We start from the raw sequence: 25,484 nt of genomic DNA, 5'->3' as shown, positions 1-25,484 counted from the left end.
TGAATGAATATATGTTCCACGGAACCCTTGACGGTTGTAAGGCTGTTCGACTGAACTCAAACTAATTTTTAATATTTCTCTAACTCACGTGCCTCAAGGCCGTCCTGGCATAATCATGGGACCCCGAGTAAAATGATATGCTGGGGCTTCACCTCCTAATTTGCATACTTTATTTTCAGAATTTTCAATAAAGAACAGCCTTCACGGGTATCAATGATTAGAAAATTCTTTTCAGTCGAAGCTCTCCGGGTTCTAGGATTTTTTAAGTTGCGTCAAAAATCAGAAAGTAAATCAAACGTCACGTATTTATTCCGCAGAACCCCAATAAAGTTCTCACGGAACCTTTGGGTTCCGCGGAACACCATTTGGAAATCTATGTCCTATAGTCTTTTGGAAGAACTGTACATATCCCACAAAATTCATAGAGAGAAAGGAAGGATTTGAGGATGACTATATATATATATATATATATATATAGTCCGTTATATATCATGTACATACATGCGAACGCGTCAAGTTATTGAAAATATTGGGAGGGATCAAATTAATATGACCAAAGGCATCATCAAGATATTCAGTGAGCTCGAGGTAATTGGACCGGATACAAGTTTGCACGAAACCTACGATAATTCGGCATTATACACAGTTAATCCGGCATATTCTTCCAAACAAGGTGATTGGGGGGGGGGGGTGATTGACGAGACCAAGTGGATCATGAAACAACCTACCAACCCTGTCCTATCTCAAACTGTTTTCGAGTTATGGTGGATAATCGATTATTGAAAAAGGGAGTGAAGCCTGAAAAACCCCGGATTTATGAAGTTTCTGAGAGAGACGTACCTCTTTCTGAGACCTACACGCAAATTAAGACCTACACACATTTTGAGAGCGCAGAAAAAATGCTATAAGGTAACCCAATTTCATCGAAATATCTGGATTTAATGACGAGCTGCAGGTGCTGAAATATTGGCGAAGTTAAAAATCGAATTGTTGCCAAATTTTTTAATTGTCAATTCCATAACTCCCTTCTAGCTGCAATCGGTCAAATTTGCCAAAAACTGTCCATTCCACCAGCTTTCGAAAGAGCCTAGAATAAACCAAATTGGTCATCTGGTTCAGAAAAAAGTTGATCGTTGGTTTGCAATACATCACTGAAATCTACGTTTCTAGTCGCAAGTTATCAAACCCATTTGCTCACCAATAAGGTGTTAAGCGAGATGACTCGCTCCGATGGATATATATATATATATATATATATATATATATATATATATATATATATATATATATATATATATATATATATATATTATTTCACAATAAGATTCTCATTTCTCTTTCTTTTTGTATCCTGTGTATATAATATGGCAAGTGTAAGATAACAGATGAGATGGCATGGGGGGAGGGGGCGCTCAATTGCTTTTAAAACATACCTCCATCCTAATATGTGTACATTCATCTTAACTAAACCCCGAAACGTCTCCAACTCCTAATCCCATCTCGTCTGTAATCACCACAAAATTTGTTAATCGCGACAATTGTCCGGGGAAAATATGTTGTAAAAAAGTTTGTATGTTTTTTTGTTTTTTTTTTGACACTAAATAAAGTGTTCCAGACTCTGCCACGAAGCTGGGCTGGAAGAGATCTCGGCAACGGGATAAGTGCAGTGGCAAAGTTCTGGCGTTCATTCATTCATTCATGAAATCTGCGTTCGTTGAAGTAATTTTAGTAGGTTTTGTGTGTGGCAACAATTCGATCTGTAACAGCCAATTCCGAATTTTCGTCGAATATCTACTTCGCCAAACGCTGATTTCAGTGATGTATATTGTAAAGAAAAGACTAAATTTCTACTGAACCAGAAAACCGATATGGTTCATTGTAAGCTCTTTTCGGAAGCTGATGAAATAAATAAGTTTTTGGGAAATTTGACCGATTGTAGCTTGAAAGGTGCTTGCAGAATTGGCGATTAAATATTTTGGCAAAAATTTGATTTTGAACTTCGCCAACATTTTAGCGCTTGTAGCTCGCCATCAACACCAGATATTTTGATGAAATTGGTGTGAGCTTATAACATTTTCCTGCTCTTTCCAAATGTGTGCTTAGTGTACGCATAGGTCTTTCAGAAACTTCACAAATCCGGATTTTTGCAGACTTGACCATTTCTTCCCCATAATCGCCACCATAACTCGAAAATTATTTGAGGTAGGACAAGGTTGGTGGGGGTGTTTCATGACCCACTTGGGCTCATCTATCACCCCCCTTCCCCTGTAATACTTGTGTTTGTGCTGCAATCTGCCATCAAATTTTCTAACTATGAATGAAATGTAATTCATTGTGATTTAGTTTTTTGTCCATTTGGGGCACTCTCGCAACTCTGACGAACTTCTGTCAATTAGCAACTCTATCCGATTCAAGCCGATCTTTGAAAGTAACTCATAATTTCATTCCCAAAATTGTTTCTCACCGCCGGACACTCCTACAGTTTCAGAATTTCAAAATACGCCACATTAACCCATTTTTGACCGCTCCTCCAATTCATGACAAATTGCACAATTTTTTGATGTATGGTAACTGGTTACTTAAATAGAAGATTTGAGAAGTTTCAAAGGTTAGTTTAGCAGGTTTTTCTTCGTAATTAATGTGAATTTCCAGTTAATTAACTTTTTAATCAATACAAATTAATGAACTTCATTTAATTAGAATAATTGGAATTTTTTTACGATTTTGGGAAACCTCATGTGTCATGTGACGAAATTTTTTTTTTTTTTCAATTTTTCAAAAATTTATTTCTGTTCATGGTCATGAGGAAAAAAATTTCAGATCGAAAATAAGGATAAATTTCCAAAAATTTCATTTCCGAAAAATCATGAAAAATTAAATTTCTTCGTAAAAGAAATTTTTAAAAATTATGTGACACTCATTAAACTTTGCAATTCTCGAGAATGTTGATTCCATACAAAAAATTTTTATGAAAAGTAATTGCAAAAATTTTTTTATACAAAGCGTTGCTGCGCAAATGATTGATCAAAAATTCATTCAAAAATTAATAAAATTATATGATTTTTTTTAATATCAAAAACATGACCTGATAATGTTATTTTCACTTTGAATTTGTAATTTTGATACAGCATCATAACGGATATTATACTACTTCGAAAGAGATAAGATGAACTCAAACCATTTCCTCAAGTTCAAACGTTTCCACCTCAAAATAACGAAACATATTTTCTGGACGCGTTTTCAAGAATTTTCGCGTCTTTGGAACTTATCCAGAATTTTTACGTTTTTCAGTGTAGAAAGGAAAAGAGAAATTTTTGAAAGGGGTTAAAGAGGATTGCAAACACAAGTTTGGCACACATCTTTGACGCCAATTTTTAAATATTTTTTCTGATTCTACAATTCGAAAATAGTGTGTTTGTTTATACCATCGGATGTATTTATTTATACTCATAGGACGTCATTTCTGAAATTTATACGTTGATTTATAGATATAAGAAATTGATCCGATCAACAAATTCCATCGATTTTGTCGAATACAATTTATATCTAAAGGGGGGGGGGGAGTGATAAATAGTTGGTTATACGTAATGACCGGCTATTATGTATACTTACCAATCGTCTTGGTAAGTTTGATGAATTTATCACTTTCACTGGCGAATATACGTAATACCCAAGCGTCGTTGATTAATTTGATAAATACCGAAAATATTATCGCACTTTTACCAACAATTATGCATAAGGAAGTATTGTTGGTGAATTTGATAAATATGAAAAAAATTCCAAATTAGTCTAGTATGTGTGATGAATATGGGTCGGTTTCTGATGTAATGACACAATACATATATGAATTAGTAAGGTATATCATATAATACGATTTATCATGTTTACCAACGATGCGACACTTGGTTAGTGCGATACTCACCGGTAGAAGTGATACCTTTTTAATGCTTATTAAATTTACTAACGATGCTTGCGTATTCATAATCACCGGTAAAAGCGATTATTGCTTTAGTAATGATTACATTCACCAATGACGCTCGGTTACTATGCATAATCGCCGGTAAAAGTGATAAATTTAGGGAAATTTATAGAATTTATGCATAAAAACCAATTTATCACATTTATCGTAACATATAACTAATAGTCATATTTGTATCATTATTTTGTTATTTTTTTATTTCAATATGTAATTTACATTAAAAATACTATATTATTTTCCCAGTAACATATATGCAATCATTTTTTCCTGCATTCTTCTTTATCATTTTACCCTGTTTTAAGATTCAACATTACATGTTTCAAAGTAGAAGTTGTAATGTTGTAACTTGGAACATTTTAAAGAGGTTGGTGCACGCAAATTTTCCAAAAACACATTTTTCAATTTTTAAATACTATGAAATTTTCTCCGTCTAACTGCGCTAAACTTTTTGCTCTACCTGTACTAAGGAAGGTTCTACCTGTACTAAAAATATTCTTCAAATATTTTAATATAAACTGCTATCAGGCATGCTAATATTTTTCTCACTAAAATGTTTTTTTCTCAAAACTAAGTTTTTTGTTAGATAAGGAACATTTTTTCGAACACCACTCATTCAGATGTCTTGAAACTTTGTGTGTGTCTCAACACTATGGTGTTACATACTTCGACGCGAGGACTTTTTATTAAAATTAGTTGCACAAAAATTATTGTACAAAATATGGGTAAATTTGGGTGACTTTTGAAAAAGTTTCATGTTGTTAAAGATAAAATTAAAGCAAAAAAAAAAAAAACCATCGATTAAAATCCTAAAAGCTCGCATTAAAGTATGCAATACCATAGTGTTAAGAGGCACACAAAATTTCAAGACATTTGAATGAGTGGTGTTCGATAAAATGTTCCTTATATAACAAAGAACTTAGTTTTGAGAAAAAAGTATTTTAGGAAGAAAAACATTAGCATGTGTAAAAGCCTGACAGAAATTTATATTAAAATATTTTAAAAATATTTGTAGTACAGGTAGAACAACAATTTTTACATAGACGCATGAAATTTCATAGAATTGAGAAATTGGTAAAAGTATTTTTTAGAAACTTTGCGTGCACCAACCCCCTTAACCCTCTTTTAAATCCACATCTCATGGATTTAAGTAGAACACAAAGGTAGTTTAAATATCACCCGAATTTTCATACAGTATACAGATACCAAAAATCAATTCAGTGAAATTTTACGGTAGTCTTGAAACAGAAGTTTCAAAAATAATGTTCCAAGGCTCACCCCTTACATGTATTTATAGTTTTTATTAGCTATCATTATAGTTTTTCTTATGGATCTGCCCCAATGTCCCTGAATATCTCCAGAAATAGAATATTAGAGGGTGATTTAAAAAAAAGAAACATCATTTCAAGGTCATTGTAAGTTTATAAGAGAGGGAAAAGCCGGAAAGAGTTTCAGTTTATTATTTTAGAAAGTACGTAAAAGAGAAATATTAGCAATGTTTTTCTTTCGTGCTTTAGCACAAATAGAAAAGGTCTTGAAGGAAATGAAAATATTGAATCCTGGAAAGAATTATTATTGTTTTCCTATCTCTCTGGAATAGATTTTTCATCTGTGTTTCATCGTCTACGGTATAGTTTACCATCGAATGCGTACTCCACAATCCTACCTGTATTTATTTTTTCACGTTAAATTTTCTCATGGGAATAGGCGATGTTTTGGAAACTTGTAAGTTTAAATTCTATCTGCAACCGCAAGAAATTTATAATATATATAAAAAAAAATTGGATTGCATGTACTCAAGAAAAATTTCACATTTATTAAGACGCTACTTAGAATCACGGATAATGTTATCATTCGGGTATTGGTATCACTTTTCCAAAGAACGGAACAGACCAATATCGTAACATGGGAAAACATTTTTTGTTATCGGGGCTTCGGATAATGTTTTCAATTTCTCTGTTTCCGTCGAAAGTTTTTTTACACATCCTGAAGCTAAAGCTTAATCAAATTTATTATTTTCCCTGTAAGTTATTCTTATCAAGCTGCAAGACTATGTAAAAGGAGAGACTATGTGCAGAGAAGAGCTACGCGTGTCCTTGTTGGCATACACGCCTTGAAATATGAAGAGAGACTTCATTTTTTGAATATGTTGGATGAACACAGGTATTGGGAAGATATGATGGAAGTGTTCAACATTTTGAACGAGATGGATAGAATGAAACATGAATTACTAATACGCCGTCAATCGACTACTTTGACAAGGGGACACCGGTATCGATTGGTAAGGGACAATTCTAGGTTGTGCTGCAGCAGGAAATTTTTCTCTAATAGGGTTGTTATTAAATGGAATTCCAACTCTTCGCAGCAAAGGAACTGCTAATAATTAACGCAATTGAAATATTAATATTACAATTAAATAGTACCTAAATACATTTCCTTCAATTTTGCTTCAATTTAGTCTTGAAGAAAAATTTATATGTTTGCCAGCCATTGCTAACGTACCACTTTCTAACAGCTACGAGTTTTTTCAAAAGAAATTGATATTTTTCTAAAGTTCATAATTTTATACATTTTGCCCCAGAAATATCTTCTTTTGTTGTGTTTTCCTGAGAGTAGAAAACTGTTTTAAAAATTCTTTATTGTTGATCGTATCGCCATTCCAAACCCCAAGAAAGAGTTTGAGCCACGTCTTCAATACACGAAATTTCGTTCAGTGCTATTGAAAAACACTGTGCATTTGAGGATACTACTTCCAGATGGTCACACAAATTATCACCTATTGCTGTTATTCTTTTGACCACAATACGCCTCGGTATAAAAAAAATACATGAAATGCTTGCATGTGTTTAAGAGAGACATTTTCGCAGCATTTATCATGTATTTATCAAGCATTGACAAAAAACTATCTAAGCTTGCAAAATATAGAATTTTTTTCGAATACATAGTTGATTTCACATCATATATGTAGCGGCTCTCACTGACAATTCATACAAATTTATAATTTTTTGACAGAGAGGGAGAGAGTACACACACACACACACGCTCTCACATATATATAATATATATATAGAACTTTTTCATACTTTTTATTTAAAAAAATTAATTGGAAAGTTTTCTAGTGAAGAAAATAAAAAAATATTTTTTTGATCTTGTTAGGAGGTCGCCAGACGACAACAGTTCCTTCGGGGCCCGCGAGTTTGGCACCCCTCCTTCCTTTAAACCCTCATTCCCATTATATTTCAAGATTTTTAGTGCTATCTATTGGTGGATTTAAATATGAATTTTTTTCCCCCCTCGAAATTTTTTATTCCCAAAATTTCATTTGCTTCACTATTCTATCAGAAGAAATTAATTTTTTTGAATATATTTCGGAATTTTTATACCGTCACTATTTGATTAAATGATATATGTATAGTTCATTAGTTTATTAAGTTGTATAATTAAATGAGTTGGTATGTTTTATATACAATATAAAACAAATAACCCTTCAGTAATCGTAATACACACGCATGATCGTGAGTAAAACTCATTAGAGTCGGAAGGTATGAAACAGCGGTTGCAGAATATACAAAAAAAATGGATTAATAGGGGGTATGGTTCCCCTCTTACAGATATACAGGTCTCGCAGCGTGATTTCACACTTGAAATAAGACAGTTTATCATTTCCTGTGGCAACTGGTCCCACTCGTTCAGCAACGCTGTTTTCATTCCCTAGATGGCTCCCGGAGGGGGATTGCGAGTTGCAATTGCCCTTCCCCAGAGCGTCCCAGACATACTCTATAGGGTTAAGGTCTGGAGATCTGGCTGGCCAATCCATCCGGCGAATATCCTCACTCTCTAGAAAATGGTCGAGCAGAAGAGCTCTATGTGGCCTCGCGTTATCGTCCATTAAAATGACTCAGGGCCAACTGCACCCCTGAAAAGGCGTGACATAGGGCTCCAAGACCTCATCCCTATATCTCACACCAGTCACAGTGCCTCTTTCTAAGACATGGAGAGGTGTGCGGCCATCCAACATGATCCATGCCCAGACCATTAAACCTCCTCCGCCATAATGGTCGATTTCGCGGAAATTGGAGGGTAGGTAGCGGGTCCCTGGCTCTCTCCATATTTTAGTACGGCGAGAATCGGTGCTTAGACTGAACCGGGACTCATCAGTGAAGAGAACGGTCACCCCTTGATCCATACTCCAATCTCTTATGCTCTCTGCACCATGATAAACGGATTCTCCTGTCCGTAGAAGTGAGCGGGACGCAAACAGCAGGTCTTCTTGCAAACAACCCTCTCTCATGAAGTCTTTTGGAAACAGTCACCCTTGATACACGGGTTCCTGTGGCTGCATACAAGTCACGAGAGAGCTAAAAAGCTGTAGCACTCCTGTTACGCCTCGCTATAATAGACAAATGGCAATCTTCTCTGGCCGTCGTGGCTCTTGGACGACCTTGCCCAGGCTTTCTCTCGATGGATCCGGTATCCTGGAACTGTTTCCATAAGTTACACACGACGCTGGGCGTTAAATTGAACTCTCTACAAATCTGGACTTGAGATTGGCCTGCTTCTAGCCTCCCCACAATTCGCCACCTCATTCCATCATCTAAACGTTGGTGGTTACTCATTTTCACTGTTACAATTTGAAATTAACCGATTGCTGCAAAATAACACCAAGAAATTCGCCGAGGTGTGCTAGCGAACGAAATGCGTCTTAACTTACGCGCTCTTATAAAGCCTGTTTCTCTACTGGCTCCGCCTACACACAAGTGTACGCTTACGTATTTGACGTACAAGATTTTCATTTTTGTCTAGAAGCAGTGGTTTCAGATTCAGTTCAGTTCTTTTCATGAAATTCGATAAAATATGCAAATTCTCTTAATTTATTTCACCAGTGTAGCACTGATTACTGATGGTGGGGTGGTGTAAAATAAGATTTCAATTGTGTTAATACAGCTTTGCGCGTCTCCCTGTTAAAACTTCGACGTAACAATACGGTATAAGGCTCGGGAGAACGAAATTCGCAAGAACTGAAGGGGGACATTCAGAAATGAAAATACAGGAGAATTGTGTGTGAAAACGATCGAGTATAGTATCATCGTCTCCAGTGTACGTTCTTGCTCTAATTTTTACTAACAGATCCCTGTGTAAGTTTGTCTTGATGAGTGCTTACTGACCCTTAATACTGGAGAGTAGCAGAAACAGCATAGCTGCATGCACGTAATCAATTATCATTATAGCTTTATTATCAATCTCTAACCGGGTCATTCTCACTGCTATACCTCTTCCGTTATTATATACGAAACTAATAGCATACCTTTACGTTCACTTTAAAAAAGAATTGTCTTAAGAAACTCATTTTTTTAAACGTTCGATGTAACGACCTTCCAACATAGTTTTCAATGGAACGAAGGGGTGTCTTCACGACAAATGTAGAACAAAAAATCTTCAAAGAATTGTAATTGTCCGCAACCTTTCTAAAAAACTTATTGGTACGTATTCTCGCCCATCATTATACGTAAACTGTTTTGAACTAATTGCGTATCATTTTGGTCAATGTTTTGGCAAACTATTGCAATGATTCTGCATTTCAATGAAAATTGCAATGCAGAAAGTTTTGGCATAACATCACGAATGAATTCATCATAACGAAAATTATTTTTGCTTCGTTTAAGTTCGATTAATATTGTTTGTGTGGTCGATATTGTGTTCTGAGTAGCGGACCTTCATGGCTTAGCAAAATCACTTTTCTGTTCTGATCACTCGGGACATTGAAATGATTTAATACAAAATTTCCGATGGATTTCATCTAAAACCAACAAAAATGATCGCTAATGGCTTTTTAAAATTAAAACTCGACACTTCTGGGGGCACGTGAAATTTCAGGCTATTAATAATATTAATTATATTAAATTAATTAATTATATATAATATTAATTAGTGAAATTGATCGTTCTTTGATTATTCAGAAAAGTTCCCGACATTCTCCACGTCAATTTCAGTTTTCGTTAACAAAATTTCGATGGTGATTACGGGGGAAATTGTTACATGACAGATACGTTCCATAAGCATTTTCATCGTTTGTCAGCAACCTGGGCTGAGCAGCCAGAATTTTGATGAAAATTTGATTTGAAGAAAATTTGATGGCTGTACAAAGACAAAACAAAAAAATCTTGAGTGAAATAAACGAAATTATCTTACAACCAAATGCAAATATTGACGCGCTTAGGTCATGCTGCCTCATAGTATTTAGTGCCATCAACGTTTGATAGACGGCACAACAAACAAGACTACTAAAAAATATTGCAAGATAATTTTTCGTGTAATTCGTAAGTTTTCGTGCCATTTAAATATTGCGTCAGCAGATTTCCAGACATTTCTGCCCCCCCCCCCCCACTGTCAGCAAAATTTCGTCAGCAGCTTAGAATATCAAATCAATCACCGTTATCAAATGTCAGCAAATTAACCCCCCCCCTCCCCCTCGATGCTTACGTAATACTTGTAACGTAATAAGTAAGGTTGAGCTTGCATTTTCTTCATTGAAGATAATTGTTAACACGCTAGAATGAATTACAGCATTTCGTTACTCACTCATTTTCACTCTTCAAAATATGGAAAGCAGATGACAGCACTGCCCAACTCCGTCGCAACTGAAGTTTTTTTTCTGTAGTTCCCAACTTCGAGGCGCAAACGGGAGCAGATCTCTCAGTTAAAAAGTCTCGTCACAGAGAGCAACGGGCCTACAGCAACGCAAATATTTAATCATTACACTTCATTCACGATTTGAAATATAGATGGCAACACTAACAATTCACACAAAACGCTATGTACGCATTCAGACTGTTAGGTGCACACACACACCTGCACTTCCGGCACAAACCAATTGGTAGTAAATTGCCTATAGTGACAGACTAGAGTTGTGCTTGGTTTGAAAGAAAGATGGCAGCACTAGTTCAACTAAAAGCCGGCATATAACTGGCAAAATAAATACGTTAGAGCTACGCAATGCACACACAACATGTTCCTGCATGTACTGTACATACTCGCACGAAGAGGTACCAGAAGTGTTACTAGGAGGAAAATATTGCATAGGGCGGAGGAAGACATGTTCACACATATTCAGGAACAGGAGGATTTGACCAGAGGGGTTCTGAAATGTAAGGGTGTGATGATGACAGTCCGTGATCAATGCTGTAATTCATTCAGCTTTTTTTATGAGAGAGAGGGGGGAAAAAAACAGGGGAGGAAGAAGAATAAATCAGCAAATGGAGGCGAAAACAAACGTCTTTGTTCCAGCCACACACCTCGTGGGGAGGTGCGTGATTTGTCTTGATTTGTATTTGTATATTTGTATTGCTTGATTTGTGTTTATTGCACGTCAAAATACCCTTTAAATAGAAAAAAATATTAATAATATATTAATTACTTAATCAGGGTCGATATCTTTACTAGGACCATTAGCGTTAGGTATCCTTACGCCTAACTCAAGTCTTGACTTGAAAAAAATCATTAAAAACCGTTAAAAATGAGCTCTGGAGCGAAGAGGTTAAAAGTTCATATCGATAGTGTATAAGAATCTGTCCTTCCTAGAATCGAGACTGAAATGAAAATTTTCCGCTGACTTCAAGAATCGTCAGCAAATTCCAAGAAGAACAGAAACAAAGCGATTCTCAAGAAATGAACAGATATCAAAGAAATTTTCTCTGTTGTCTTTGCCATTTTCATCGGCAACTTTTCCTATTTTCTTTTCTTTTCCCCCTCACACAAATGGCATAATCGAATATTTCCAGAAAAACTCCGAGGGAAGAAACCGTTTTTTGCCCTTCAGGATAAGGATTGTTGTTGGTTGGCTGCTGACGGGTTATTGAGAACGACTTCCGAACGAATAATGGGAAAAAGAGAAGAGTTTCAGAAAACAACAAGAAACTCTCCGACCGAGTATCGATCGCATTCAAAGAACTTTGGTCGATTGCTATGGACTTTTGTATGTGTGCGCGTGTGTGTGTTGTCTTTTATGTATAAATATAAATTACTCTCACTCGTTGTGTGTTGGTATTTTGAAGAATTTATTTTTTTTGTGGTAACCGCATCCACAAAGAACTTATCGATTTTTTGTTGTCGAAAATAATTTTCTATAGAATTCCCAGTTCAGTCGTGAACACGTGACTTCTGGTAAATTTTCAATCGAAACCTTTTAGAAATAGATGCATTTGTGCGTTGTACTCAAGTGCTTCTTCTATTGTGGTTTGTCGCTCGAGAATAACTAACATGGATGATGGCAATCAAGAAATGATCGAGCTGTTGTCACTGAAGATACGCTCCTTCTTCTTACGTAGACTTTTCTTTCTTGGAAAGTGGGAGTGAAGCGTGCCATTTTCCGCACACGTTGTAGGCGTCACCACGTCGTTGGAAATGTGGATGATTTATTGCTACTACATACTGCTCTTAATCCCATGAATGCCTGTGCGGCAGTTCTTATGAATTTGTTAACCAAAACTACCAAGTGAGCCTAATGTACGCCACTGAAGCCAAAACTGTATCGCAAGAAAACGAATCCCCAAAGATGCATGGTAAGAAAACGAAGTCAAAACTATATGTAGTGAAACGAAGAACAAAACTGTTAAGAAGAAAATGATTAAAAACTGCATGACAATGAAACGAAGCCGAAACTCTATGACAAGAAAACGAAGTCAAAACATTATGGCAAGAAAACGAAACAAAAATTGTATGGTAAGAAAACAAAGCCGAAATCGTGTGAAAAGAAAACGAAGAAAAGACTTCTTTCAAACCCAAAATAACTCCTTTCGCAGTTGATTATTATTAAAATTTTTCAACCACAGTTGAATCGTTCCCATTGTATTGATTCTTTTCTCGCCCAGACATTGTTGATAATAGAGGGTATGTGTAGAAAATATGGGAAAATTATCCTCTGGAAAACAAAAATATTATGCAAATAATTAAGAAACCGTAAGATTTAAATAATCCTTATAGAATCTCCCCAAACAACAATGCCCAGAGCACATCGGAAGATTCAGGAACCGAGTGTCGTCTCGAAATCAGTGATGAAATAAATGATTGCGATGCGAATACATGAATGAACTCGGCGGAGGAAAGGCAAGTATAACCGTCACCGACTCAAATAAATTCACCCGAAAAACAAGCTGGATTAATTAATTACATCCCTCGCAGTTAATGAAATACATAGGTAAATAAACTTCGAAAAATTCGATTCATTGGCTAATTGATAGTGTTAACATTCCTACCGTAAACGATGTGTTAGTGGGAATAAAAGTTATTCAAGCGAATGACATGCTGAATATTTCCATGTCACCATTCCTTGTTTTATCAGCGACGTTTTGTGAGAACAGATATCGCCATTCTCTAGTAATTTTTTCTTTTTTGTACGTTAAGGAAATAGCAGTCATACTATTCAAAAATTGGCAGGTATGTCGATTGTGCTCCACAACGCACGACTGACCATCTCTTTTTCGATAACTTTCATTTCTCTACATTAGTGGTCCTCAACCTTTGACTCGAGGAGCCCTTTATGGTAAAAAGATGTCTATGACACAGCCCCGTATAGTCCTATTTTTAATTTATTCATTAAATTTAGTTATTTTTATTATTTCAAAATATCTATAATTATTTTTTTCAAATTTACTGGTTTTTTTTCATTTTCCTCGAGCTGCCGTGGAGCCCCTGGAGAGTGCATACGGAGCAACGGTTGAGAAACTCTGCTCTACACATATCCTATAACAGTTTTTTGTGTTTAAACATAAGATGGTAAATCGGATTGGTGTAAATTAGGTTAAGATTGGGGTAAATCTAGAAGCTATCCATACTTAGAATAAGACAACCATAAGTATTCTTTATGGGCATTGTATAATATTTTGTCATATGTATATATTGTTTATAATTTTTGTTAATTGCATTTTTAATTGGGTTGCTGTATTTTTGAAATATATGACATCCATATTTTTATGGGCATCTTTTTCTCAGCCACCTCGTTTGGCGTTTTGCCTGTTGTGGCGTTGTATTTGTATTTGTATAAGAAACGGCCGCGCACAAAAGAGCGGTCATCGGAATTCCTCTTTCTCGCAAATTACATCCAGTACATAAAAGTAATCTTATTCGCACATTTCCACACAGAAATATTGACATAAAACATGCGTAAAAATCTTTTTCTCACAATTTATACAAATGGTGATGCTTGACTGAGAAAATTGAAATGAAGTATTGCTTCGTATTTATACTCGCGTATAGCACGAGGCTTTTACTCAATTTCCACTGTTTCAAAAACCTTAGTCGCCCTACAGGCGCGAGCGAATATGTAAACCAGAAATGTCTCTGAGGGACGAACAAATTAATCAAAATGGAAATTAATTTAAGGAATAACTTTGGAACTAATGATAATATTGACTGATTGAGAATGATAATTCGGAATTCATTGAAAATCTAATGTTGAAGAAAAAATTTAAGTCGGAATCCGAGAGTGAAATTATTTAAAATTAATTAATAAAATAATCGAATATTGATGAATAAAAAAATGTAGCACTGATGAGGAAAAAACCGGTGATAATTCATATAACGGTAAAAGTAATAAATGTAAAAAAAATTTGTCAAACTTACTTACCGAGACGGTTGGGGATTATGCATAGTTAATAAGCATACGATTATGCATAAATTAAGTAAAATTGCGCAATGATATTTAAAATAAGATTAAAAGTCACCCACGTGCGAAGTGAAAGTGAGCCACCATTGCAGAAATTAAAACAGAATGGTAAGGAAAGTTCTCAGTGATGGCGCTGGTTAACCAACGGTTTTCAGTGAAAGTGGCAAGGCTTCATCTTGAAACCATCTACAATTCATACCTTTCATTCTCCAAGCATCGAAGGTCAAGGGCCAAGCTGAGTTCGGTCGTTATATTGGATTGGATAATATTTGCCAATCGTTTGTTATATTGGATAAAAGATAAAACGGTGGAAATAGGAAAGTATTTGGGACCTGCCGTACCAGTCGTTATAATTGAATGGTCATTATAACATACGGCCTTATAATGAGCGTCAACTGTATAAAAAAATAGCGTTATAGCTATTTCAAGATCTCCTCAAAAGATATCGTTATAGAGGAGTTTATTGTAGAGAAGTATATCGTTTTATCTAGAAGAGTTTAACATTAGACTAAAAGCGATTCCAAACAAGATTTGAAAAAAAAATCGTTGTAGAGGGATTTATCGTTATATCGTGAATCGTTGTAGCGAGGTTTCACTGTATTTCCAAGATCGATACTATTAGTATTCGAACTAAACGATCGATTGTAGTTGGGTTGACCCGTAACTATTTACTCTAGTCACCCTGGTGGTGATTCGAAGACAACGTGAGAGGAAAATAAGAAAAAGGAGACCGTATTCAAACAGTGTTTGCAGTGGCATCAGTATTCCAGTGGCGTAGCGGGAATTCGTCCGGAATCAAGAGCAAAGGAACAACAAAAAAAACTGCTGTCGGGAGGAAATTTAATGAACAACACATTCCGCAATTCTTTTGCCCAGGAAAGGATTTTTTTGTCTCGTCGTTGGTTGGAAATGGCGCCTCTCAATCCACGAATATATATATAATGTCCTTTTCTTTTCATTCTTCCTTATCTCCGGGATTAGGAAATGGTCGTATTACGCGTGAATGCATCATACGAATCATCATTACCATCGTCGATCAGTGTTTCTCAACCTTTCTGAATCCAGTAAAATGTCTGAAACAATTCGACAGACCACAAACTCACAGCATGATAGTGTCCCGTATTTCATGAGGCTGTCGGAATGACCAGATTTTTGGCTAATCCAACCATTTTATACACTTTTCCCGTTTTTTTTTCAAAAAAGCAGGTAAATGTAATGCTTACTAAACTGGTGAATTACAATCATTTTTATAGCACATAAATTAATATCATGATAGTTATGGCTGCATTTAAATTAACTGCGATTTTCAGTAGTCCTTCCTTTTTCTAAGTAATTGTAATTTTTTGGCAATTTTAGCAACTGGTGTTGATTTAAGGCCTCGTCTTGGCAACATTTTTGGTGACAATTGACGATGTGGCGTATTTCAAATCCTATCCTTCCGTATTTCATTTAATGAAATATTGTTCACCAAGAATGTTTTCTTCAAGAAATACATCTTTGCTTACTGCGATCTGCAGCAGCATTTTGTGTCAGAAAATATTTAGTGTCAGCTCAGCATTTTGTGTCAGTTGCAATATTTAGCAGATTTGTCGTGAATTTCATCTTTTTTTTTCTTTTGCTACAATTAGTGATATCCCGTATTTGGGGTCTCAATTTCTCACATTTTCTTCGATGAGATATGGTGACGCCAAGTATGAAATTGTAATTTTTATTTCAACCCAAAAGGACAATACTATTTTAAATTACACCAATTATTCAATATCACAATTAATTTGGAGATAAATTATCAAGTCTTCATGCGGTCCACTTTTGTCATCGTCGTGGACCACTTCTGGTCCGCGGACCAAAGGTTGAGAAACTCTGGTCTGGAAAGAATTTAGCTGAGTATACAATATCTAGAGGTTTTTCGGTTCAGCATCGTGAGTGACTCGTGCCATGAAGGATTATTCTTTTATAGCATATATTTGATAGTACATGGTCGACGTGATCTGACGCTGATTTTGGGATTTTCGTACCTTCAATAGCGGGAAAAGTCTATGCACTGGAATGTAAAAGATTGGAGTGAAAGAAATAAAAAGTAAGTTGGTACACGAGTCATTGCTGAAGTCTTAAGGTCGCTACACATTACTGTGGCGTGACATGGTCGCACGACACGTTAGAGTCATTTGTAGCGCCCTTTAAATTCCTATGTCTTTTCTTCTATGTGTGGGTTCCAGTTTGGACGAAGAAAATGTATACAGTCAAACCTTATTCACCCGAATAACGCGTCACTCCGCTTACCGGTCACTTTTTTGAAATCCCGATTGTCCTCTATGACATTCTCGTGTTATTAAAGTTCTGATAATGCGTCTCCAGACTCCGCTTGAGGGAAGTCACTTTTGCGAAAGTATCCTTCAAACATTTTCACAGAAATTGGAAACTCTTCAAACAATATAACGCTCAACCCCGTGGGTCAAATGTGTCCCTCGAAGACATCTGAAGTGGTCCGCGACTTCGAATCTAATTTTGTAAAAACGAACTGAGCGGCACATAAACAGATCACTTAAGTGATCTGCTTTGCAGTTCACGTGACTTGCGTTGCCAGTGGCATAATTCCAGATATAATTTAAGTGATCAGTGGCACATTTACATATCACTTGAGTAACATGTGGCACACTTCCAGATCCCCCAGTGTCCCACGGTACATTTACAGAACAATTATGCGATATGCGGTGCAGTCCCACGTCAGTTAAGTGACCCGCGACATATTTACGGACAACTTTAGCGATTCGCATCACATTTACAGATCCACTTACATGACCCGCAGCACACTTATAGATTATTTAAGAAACCCGTGGTTAAGTTCCAGATTACACAAGTGGCTCGCGGCACAGTAAATGATCAACCTCACATTTGCAAACCACTCGAGTGATCTGCGGCACAGTCCCAGGGGGCTTAAACGTTCCACGGCACATACATAGATCACTCGAGATGCCCAAGACACATTTACGGATCATCTAAGTGAACCGTGAAACGATTGCATATCACTTGATTAACGTGAGTCATAGTTCCAGATCACTTTATTAAGCGGCCCGCGACACGTTTTCAAAGCAATGAATTGACGCACATCATCCTAAAGGTTGAGTGAAGGCGTATCATGAAAATCGGGGACGTCAGATTTTTGAATGTTGGACTTGGGTCCATTTCTATGCCGGTCTCCCTCCATGTTCCTCGGAAAGCCGGCCAATGTGAGAGAATACGGTAATATTTAATATAACAAATTTAATTTATGTGTAATAAAATATTGATTTAATGTAATAATATTTAATTTAACCATAAATCAAAAATTTCCAAATTAAATGTTTCCTTTTCCAACTAATAGTAATAATAGAATAGAAGTTATATTTTTCTACTCGTAATAGGCGTCTTTAACATCAATTACTCGGAATAAATTGCTCAGATATTGCGATTAATCAAAGAAAAATTGGAAAATACTGAATCCTATATTTTCACTGTTGCTACTGGTACTCACGGTACTACTAATATCTTATAATAAATCTTTCATCATCGTCAAACAAAAATGAAATTCCCTTTGGGATATCAATGGAAAGTAGAGCGGAATTGCTTTAAAATTTCTGAACTGTCATCATATTTCAAAGCTAGAAAAGTATCATGAAACAACACCTGCTACAATTGAAATAGAAACAGTACATAGGAAACGGACACTAATGCAAAAATCGGCCAGAGACAGAATGAAACGAGTTTGATCTGAATGACCTTACGGGGATTTTTTTATTTAAAACTGTGTGTTAAAATTATTATTTTTCCCCATTATGTTGTCGAAACTCCTCCGGAAATATTCGTAAAAGTGATATGACTGACAAATACAGACTTTAACATGTTCGCCTTCGATTTTTATCACTGGTTTTGAGTTGCAGTATCGCGAAAATACCCGACTTTTTAATCGATTCCTATATATTGCCTTATTACTATCGATTCAATCATTTATATGAATAAAAATTACAACATATAAGGGAGAACGACGAAAAAATTTTGTAAATAATTTAAAAGTCCTACGAAGATTGGAAATTTCCCAATTTCTATCATGACCTAAATGGCAACTAATCATGTACTAATTGATCACACGTGAATAATTTTTGGCAAGACGGTCATTGACATTCGACGTATTTGCCAGAGAACTTCCAGAGACGTGAGAAAAAGAAGTCAGACACGAGGATAGAACCTCGGAGAACGGTCTGGGAATAATTGGACTGAAGCCAAGACTGGTTTCGGGACATGGAGAAGTCCATTTTGCACTGCCGGAATCGAAGACCAGAGGCTGACGTCCAACAGTCAAGATAAAAGGTGTTGATGAACATTAAGAAATATTTATACGTATACAATCTGTGATGTAAAACCAAATATTGTTTGTCAATTTCATGGTAAAAAATTGCACGATGCATAGAGGTCAAAGATATACCGACTATTTAACGTGTATCAGAATACTCCAGACATGTCAGAAAAATTTAATTTGATTATTTGATTTTTTCTAGCAAGTATCTTGCACTTCTTATGTCATACTCATAACTAAAAATGAAAAGTAATTGTGAGGACATACCGAAGGACGTTGGCCAACGTGTGGCGCCGACTGCGAGGTTTGAAGACATCGAGGTCCCCCGAAGGTCCAGCCGTCGAGTCCGACCGAGAACTTCTCGTAAATCCAATTTTAGTAGCCATCGGTCAAAAATCCACAATTATTCTCTCCTATTTAAAAGTACACGTGTTTCCAAAGGAGCCGATGGCAACCACAACAACAACGAGAACACTGATGATAGCACATGACTGGAACACTTGCATTCTAAATGCGATATGCACGTTCTGCGTAGTCGTTTGAAGTGAAAATTGAAGATGAATATTATTCTCGGACGTCCCTCCTAATTAAAATGCACAAAAAGAATCTTGCATCAGCCTTCAATTGATTGAATAGTTTTTTAAAAAATGATTATATCACTCGTATTCTCTTTTGTTTGGGGTCTGCAACAACAAATGAGATGATCAGAAATTCGGTTCACATTGTTTGAGTGGATGATGTCCCGTAAACACGATGGTTGGGTGCCTTGTTTACGACGGTGCCCGACTCACGAGACATTGCCCGACTTTGCCCAAGGTATTTTTGTGCTTCTTCTGTAACTACACATTCACCAACTGAGGCATTCTCCAGACTTACGCGGCGGTGCTTGTCCGTCGAAGACGCTCGAAATCTCGCCAAGTTGGCGGCGTCTCGTAAAAGTTTATCGACTTTTACATTTTTGAGATTGAATTCTAAAAATAAAAAAAAGGAAAAAATCTCGAACTTTAGAGTTTTAATTTTATTAAGAAAAATGAATTATTATCAGTTGTTTCAAAATTAATTGTCGTTAATGGAATTAAATTGATAAGAAATAATCGATTACACGGACCAACGAATTTTGAATCGAGAAAAATTGTCTAGAATCTAATAAATTTTTCTGATATATTTTTGACACGTTGATTGCAAATACTGCTTCCATTTTCTTCTATGGCGTGGGAATTTTCCAAGAGTTTAATTTAATAATGCTCTTGGGCAGGAGCATATTACAAGAATATTCAGAAATCTCATAATATATATAGCAGAATGAGATCTCAAAAAGTAATACATAGATCCAAAATACAATGCCATACTTTATCCTTAAGTAACAACTTTTTGTACAGAAAGTTTTCACGTATAAAAGAAAATTATTTTACTTAAAATCAAAGTTGAACTACAAATAGATGTAATCGAGTTTATCAAGTGCCAAAACCTAATAAAACATTCCATAAAAAGAGCTTTTCCTATATTTTGCCCCTAAGATATTAAACATTTTTCAAACTGAAAATCAACTTAATAATAATAAAAACATGAATCATATAATTTTTGACTTCGATACAAGCACAGATTACGAAACCATTTTGGTGGATATATTGCAAGCAGATATAAAAACAATGTTGCACAGGGTACAGTAATAATAAAAAAAGAGAAATATATAATACATAAAATATATAATATATAATATTCTACTGAGCATTACAATAAGCAATTTAATACCGAACTTTTATTCAAAAATATATAAAAAAATTACAGTAAAACATATCTAATAAATATAATATCTGTTTCTAAAACATATTCAATAATTAATTCCTTTAGGCCTGCTGGAAGGACTTTACAGTCCTTTGAGGTCACAAACTGTTTATATTGTATATGTATGTGTGTGTGTCTTTGCGGATTATATGGTTGTATTTGTGTATCATATATATTTATTTATTTATGTATTACAGTTGAATCCCGTTATAACGAACTCCGAGAGACCGGAGAGATCACATCGTTATAACAAAATTTCATTATACAGGAATCCCATGTTTTTGCATTGTTCCTGTGTAAACTTACCTGGGGGATTAGAAAATTGTTAAAATGAGATTTTCGCTATAATGGTATTCGTTAAAACGGGAATCGATTGTATATGTTTGTATTTGTGTTTAAAGTTGTCAAAATATCACAGAAAAATTACTTTAAAATGTATTATATTTGATCGTTAAAAATTCTTAGTTTTTAATCCTTTTTATATTCAAAACGATTTTATTATAAAAAAAATTGTTTCTGAATATTCTTTTACTCAAAGAAAGGAAAAAAAGTAGTAACGGCAGAACTGAATTTAATGATGGGAAAAGTAATTTAAATTATGGTCACACAAAAATACTTGTAAGAGTTATTTTTTCTGAAAATTTCCCAGTGAGCCAAAAACGATCTCTATTTGCACGCGAGTCAGGCTTTTCTTTTTACAGTTAGAGGAAAATAAATCGCTTAGTAACTCAAAGCAAGAGATGATAAGCATCTCTTAATGATTCCGAGTGTGAGCTTGCAATTCGGGATGCGAATCATTTCACGCACCTATCGATTATCATCGGATAGCTTTGCAAAATTATAACGTCTTAAATTAAAAGTATTACAAAAACTAAATTACATAAATTGCATAATCTGGAATACAATTTAGACGTCATACTATACAGGGACCAAGGCCAAATAAAAGTCGTTTCCAAGAATTTTTCCTTTATTTAGCTCCCAAAATATTTAATTTACTTCCTCAGTTAATAAAAGAACAATCTTCATGTACATCTTTTTCTTATCAATTTAAAATCTTGGTTGTTAACTCAAGAAGATTTAAATTATCTGTTTGATATCGTAATGTAATTCTTCGCTGCTAAATGCCAAATTTTTTTGAATATCAACTCCATTCCTGTTGCCACTTATTTTTTGGTATACAAATACAACGCCACAACAGACAAAATGCCCAACGAGGTGGCTGATAAAAAGATGCCCATAAAAATATGGATGTCATATATTTCAAAAATACAGCAACCCAATTAAAAATGCAATTAACACAAATTGTAAACAATATATACACATGATAAAATATTATACCATGCCCATAAAGAATACTTATATATATATGTGTGTATTTTTTTTCTTTTTTTCTCTCGTTATTATTTATGTCGACAGATACGTATCGGATATTGTTTTGTGGGCTCACAAGCTTGCTTAGTCCCTACATGTTTTGTAACTGTGTTTTAAAAATCTTAAATGAAGGAAATATAAATAAAAATAAATTCATTAATTTTCCCTTGCAAACTTGGTCTTCAACAAAACATTAATATTTTCTTTCACAAGTTTCACTGCTCCGGTACTCCGGAGGCAGATTATTTTTGGCAGGTTTATACCATTATATATTATACAAACCTAGGAGTTTTTATCTATTCTAATCTGAAATGGAAATAGTTTTTACATCACGTTCGTTCTTTCCTTCGATATCTAGTTCACAAATTTTACTACCCGGAACCATATATCAACTCATCGTTCCTTTTGGTCTTATATTATTCGTTTTTCATTCTGATCTGCTTTATGGATTACAGTTTGAAGATCTGACTACATTATCAAAATAAACCCATTGATTTACCTTCAAAAAATAATAATCAGATTAATAACTAATAACTATAGATCCTCAATCCATGACCTTTATCATTCACTATACCCTCCTCTTTTGTGACGACTTTATTTTTTCAAGTCTGCCCTGATTTTAGAGAAAAAAATCAATTTTACTTAACTATTAACACCTTTTTAGATCATCCTCAAGATATAATAATATTTATTTAATTGAAAAAAAAACCACTTCAACTATTTCGTTTCACAAATTGCTATGTTAATTTACCAAACGAAATAATTTATAACTCAGCTTCTATACCGGCCTTTGAGAAAAACCTTTAAAAAGTACTTCTCTACTATCACTAAGTAACATTCTTTTAAAATATTCACCTCATCATCTCCCTCATTTAAATTATTACTTTGGTAAAATTTCACAGGCTACTTTTTCTCGAATTAATTATAATCACCTTCATAACAAAATCGTTTTTGAGTAACTTTAAGCTTTCGCTTAAAATTATTATTTATTACATTCCAGCAAAAATATGTAACCTACTTATATTGTTCCCACTATAGTTCCTATCGTGAGATTTATGTACGGTATTATGTGTTTTTCCCCCCTTTCATTTATTACAGTTATTGCGACTATTTTTTATAACTACGGTGTCAGTATATCTTATTTTACAGTTTTCTGATTGCCAATAAGAGACAAAGTCGGTTCTTAACATTTTTTCCCCTCTCCTTGTATGATGTTGCATGCTGTATGAAAAAAAAATTATGTTGATTGATTTACAAAAATATACAGGGTGTCCTGTAAGTCATAATGCCGCCTTTATCTTACCAACCACTTGTTATAGAGGTATGGTTTGAATTTCAAAAATGCTCAAAATGTGTTTAGGAATCTTTGTACCAGGTTCAAGAGTGAAAACACAGTGTATCATAAAATAAAATATCTAAATTTTTGGACGGTCCCTCCCCCCGTCTTTTAACTTCAGCGGGCAATATTTATCCGCTGAACTATTTGTGCTCAAAAATCGGAGGAATGTTATTAAAGAACAGTATAAATGGGGGGGGGGGGGGTAAAGAGCGTTCTTCGTTAGCTTATGCTGCTCTTTCCCAACTTTTCTCCGATTTTTGGAATTCAATTATCTCAGGGAATGTTACACTTAGAAACAGGGAGTTTTTTTTGGCTTCAGAGGAGTCAGGGAAACAACTTTCTCGTTGAGTTTTTGACCTCAGGGTGTCCGTATAACAACTTGGATTTTTATTTCATGGCACACTGTTTTTTTTTAACTCTCAAAACTGGTACAAAATTTTCGAATTCGTTTTGAGCATTTCCTAAATTGGAACCGTACCTCTATGACGAACGGTTGATGATATAAAGACCACATTAGGATTTACAGGACACCCTGTATATAAAAGCGTTTGAATGAAGTATAGCAGAATCTCGATCATCCGAGAGCAGATTACTTCTTAAAGTGGAATAATCCTGTGCAAAAATTTCTAAGCCGCTTGAAATCATTGCACACACAACGTATGATCAAGCGAAGTATAATGTAATTTGGTTATTATAGAAAAAAAATTATCATTGAAGTTATGATTATTTAGATTATTAAAACCTGTTTTGCATGCATAGTAGCTATATTGCGGCAGAGATCTTCGAATTGAAGTAACCCTAAAAAAAGTGGGCCGCCTGCACTTTCACCCCAATTGTTCCGAAATTTACAGAAAAAATGACGCTATGCATGTGACATACTGTATATAAATTTGAAATGTGATAAATCATTGTTCAATAAGATATGAGTATTTTTAGTAAATGATTATTAATTGCGCATGCGCAAAAAATATAAATGTTATTTTTGCTTTGTTTAATTGCTAGATATGTAGTGCAACTTACATGGAAATTCTAACTGAATGCGTCGGGAAATTAAGAGTGATATCGATGTTGCAGTGAGCAGTAATTTTGAAACTTGCTGAAAGTAACTACTACTAAACCATACACATGCACTTCGTCCACATTCCTATGCGGAACTTCTAACGAATCGGTACATGTTGGAATATACATGTAGTGAACCCTGGAGTGTGAAGTTTGTTTCTGTTTAATGCTTGTTATGTGTAGTGCTGTCATCTGCAATCAGTTTTTTTAAACTATGATGTTTTCTCAATTCATAGCGATTGAAGTGTAATGAATGAATAATTGTAATGTTGTGTAGGCCTGATGCCCTCTCTGCTGCGAGACTTTTTAACGGGGAGATCGGCTCGCATTCGCGTCTTGAAGTTGGGAACCGCGGAAAACCAACTTCAGCCGACCACCATTGCGGCGACGTTGGGGATTGAACCCTTATCCTAGCGATGCGAGTCCGTCACTATGACCACTCGATCACCAGAGCGGCGCTGGAAGTAACTGAATGATATGGAGTTTTCCACAAATTCGTATTTCGATTATTTTCTGTTATGCATTATTGACTTCATTTTATTCATTTTGACATCAGACGTGCGTGTTGTGCTAAAACACTTCTCTTATATAGAGATACGCGATATCAGATACGCGTCTTCGGTCATTCACATAAAGCTGTGAGCTTATTCTCGAAATAATCAAATACGAGGAAACAAATTTTTTCTGGATATTATGCTAAGGTGAACTCGGAAAGAAAAATCATATTTTCCCCCATCGGGACTAGAACCCAGGCTTTCTTGCATACCGGGCAAGTATGTTATCATCTACACCATTGGAGACACGACCCGGCCTCCCTTATTACATGCGCTGTTCTGGACATACTAAGGCCAGAAACCAGGCTCTCTCTTGTATACCGGGGCAGGGTCGTTTCTTTTGTTGTGTAGATCAGTGGTGCGCAAACCGTGGGTCACGACCCCCCCGAGGGGCTCGGAAGAGATTCCTC

The 25,484-nt window shown here is 35.3% G+C and overlaps 1 protein-coding gene across 1 annotated transcript in view; it reads right to left on the bottom strand.

Annotated features, from left to right (window-relative positions):
* The window catches only part of LOC149070611 (3',5'-cyclic-AMP phosphodiesterase 4C-like), a 344,660-nt gene extending 324,838 nt beyond the window's left edge, over nt 1-19,822 (bottom strand). Inside the window, exon 1 of the mRNA XM_089249156.1 lies at nt 19,234-19,822. Coding sequence (XP_089105282.1) covers nt 19,234-19,352 — 119 coding nt within the window. The 5' untranslated portion in view covers nt 19,353-19,822. The remainder of the gene's footprint in view (nt 1-19,233) is intronic.
* Between the last annotated feature and the right edge of the window lie 5,662 nt (nt 19,823-25,484).

The sequence above is a fragment of the Pholcus phalangioides genome, unplaced genomic scaffold, assembly GCF_987345545.1.
Source record: "Pholcus phalangioides strain wild (caught in Gottingen) unplaced genomic scaffold, Ppha-v1.0 ptg000021l_1, whole genome shotgun sequence".
NCBI classification, from domain to species: Eukaryota; Metazoa; Arthropoda; class Arachnida; order Araneae; family Pholcidae; genus Pholcus; species Pholcus phalangioides.
This window is presented reverse-complemented; position numbering and strand designations above follow the sequence as displayed.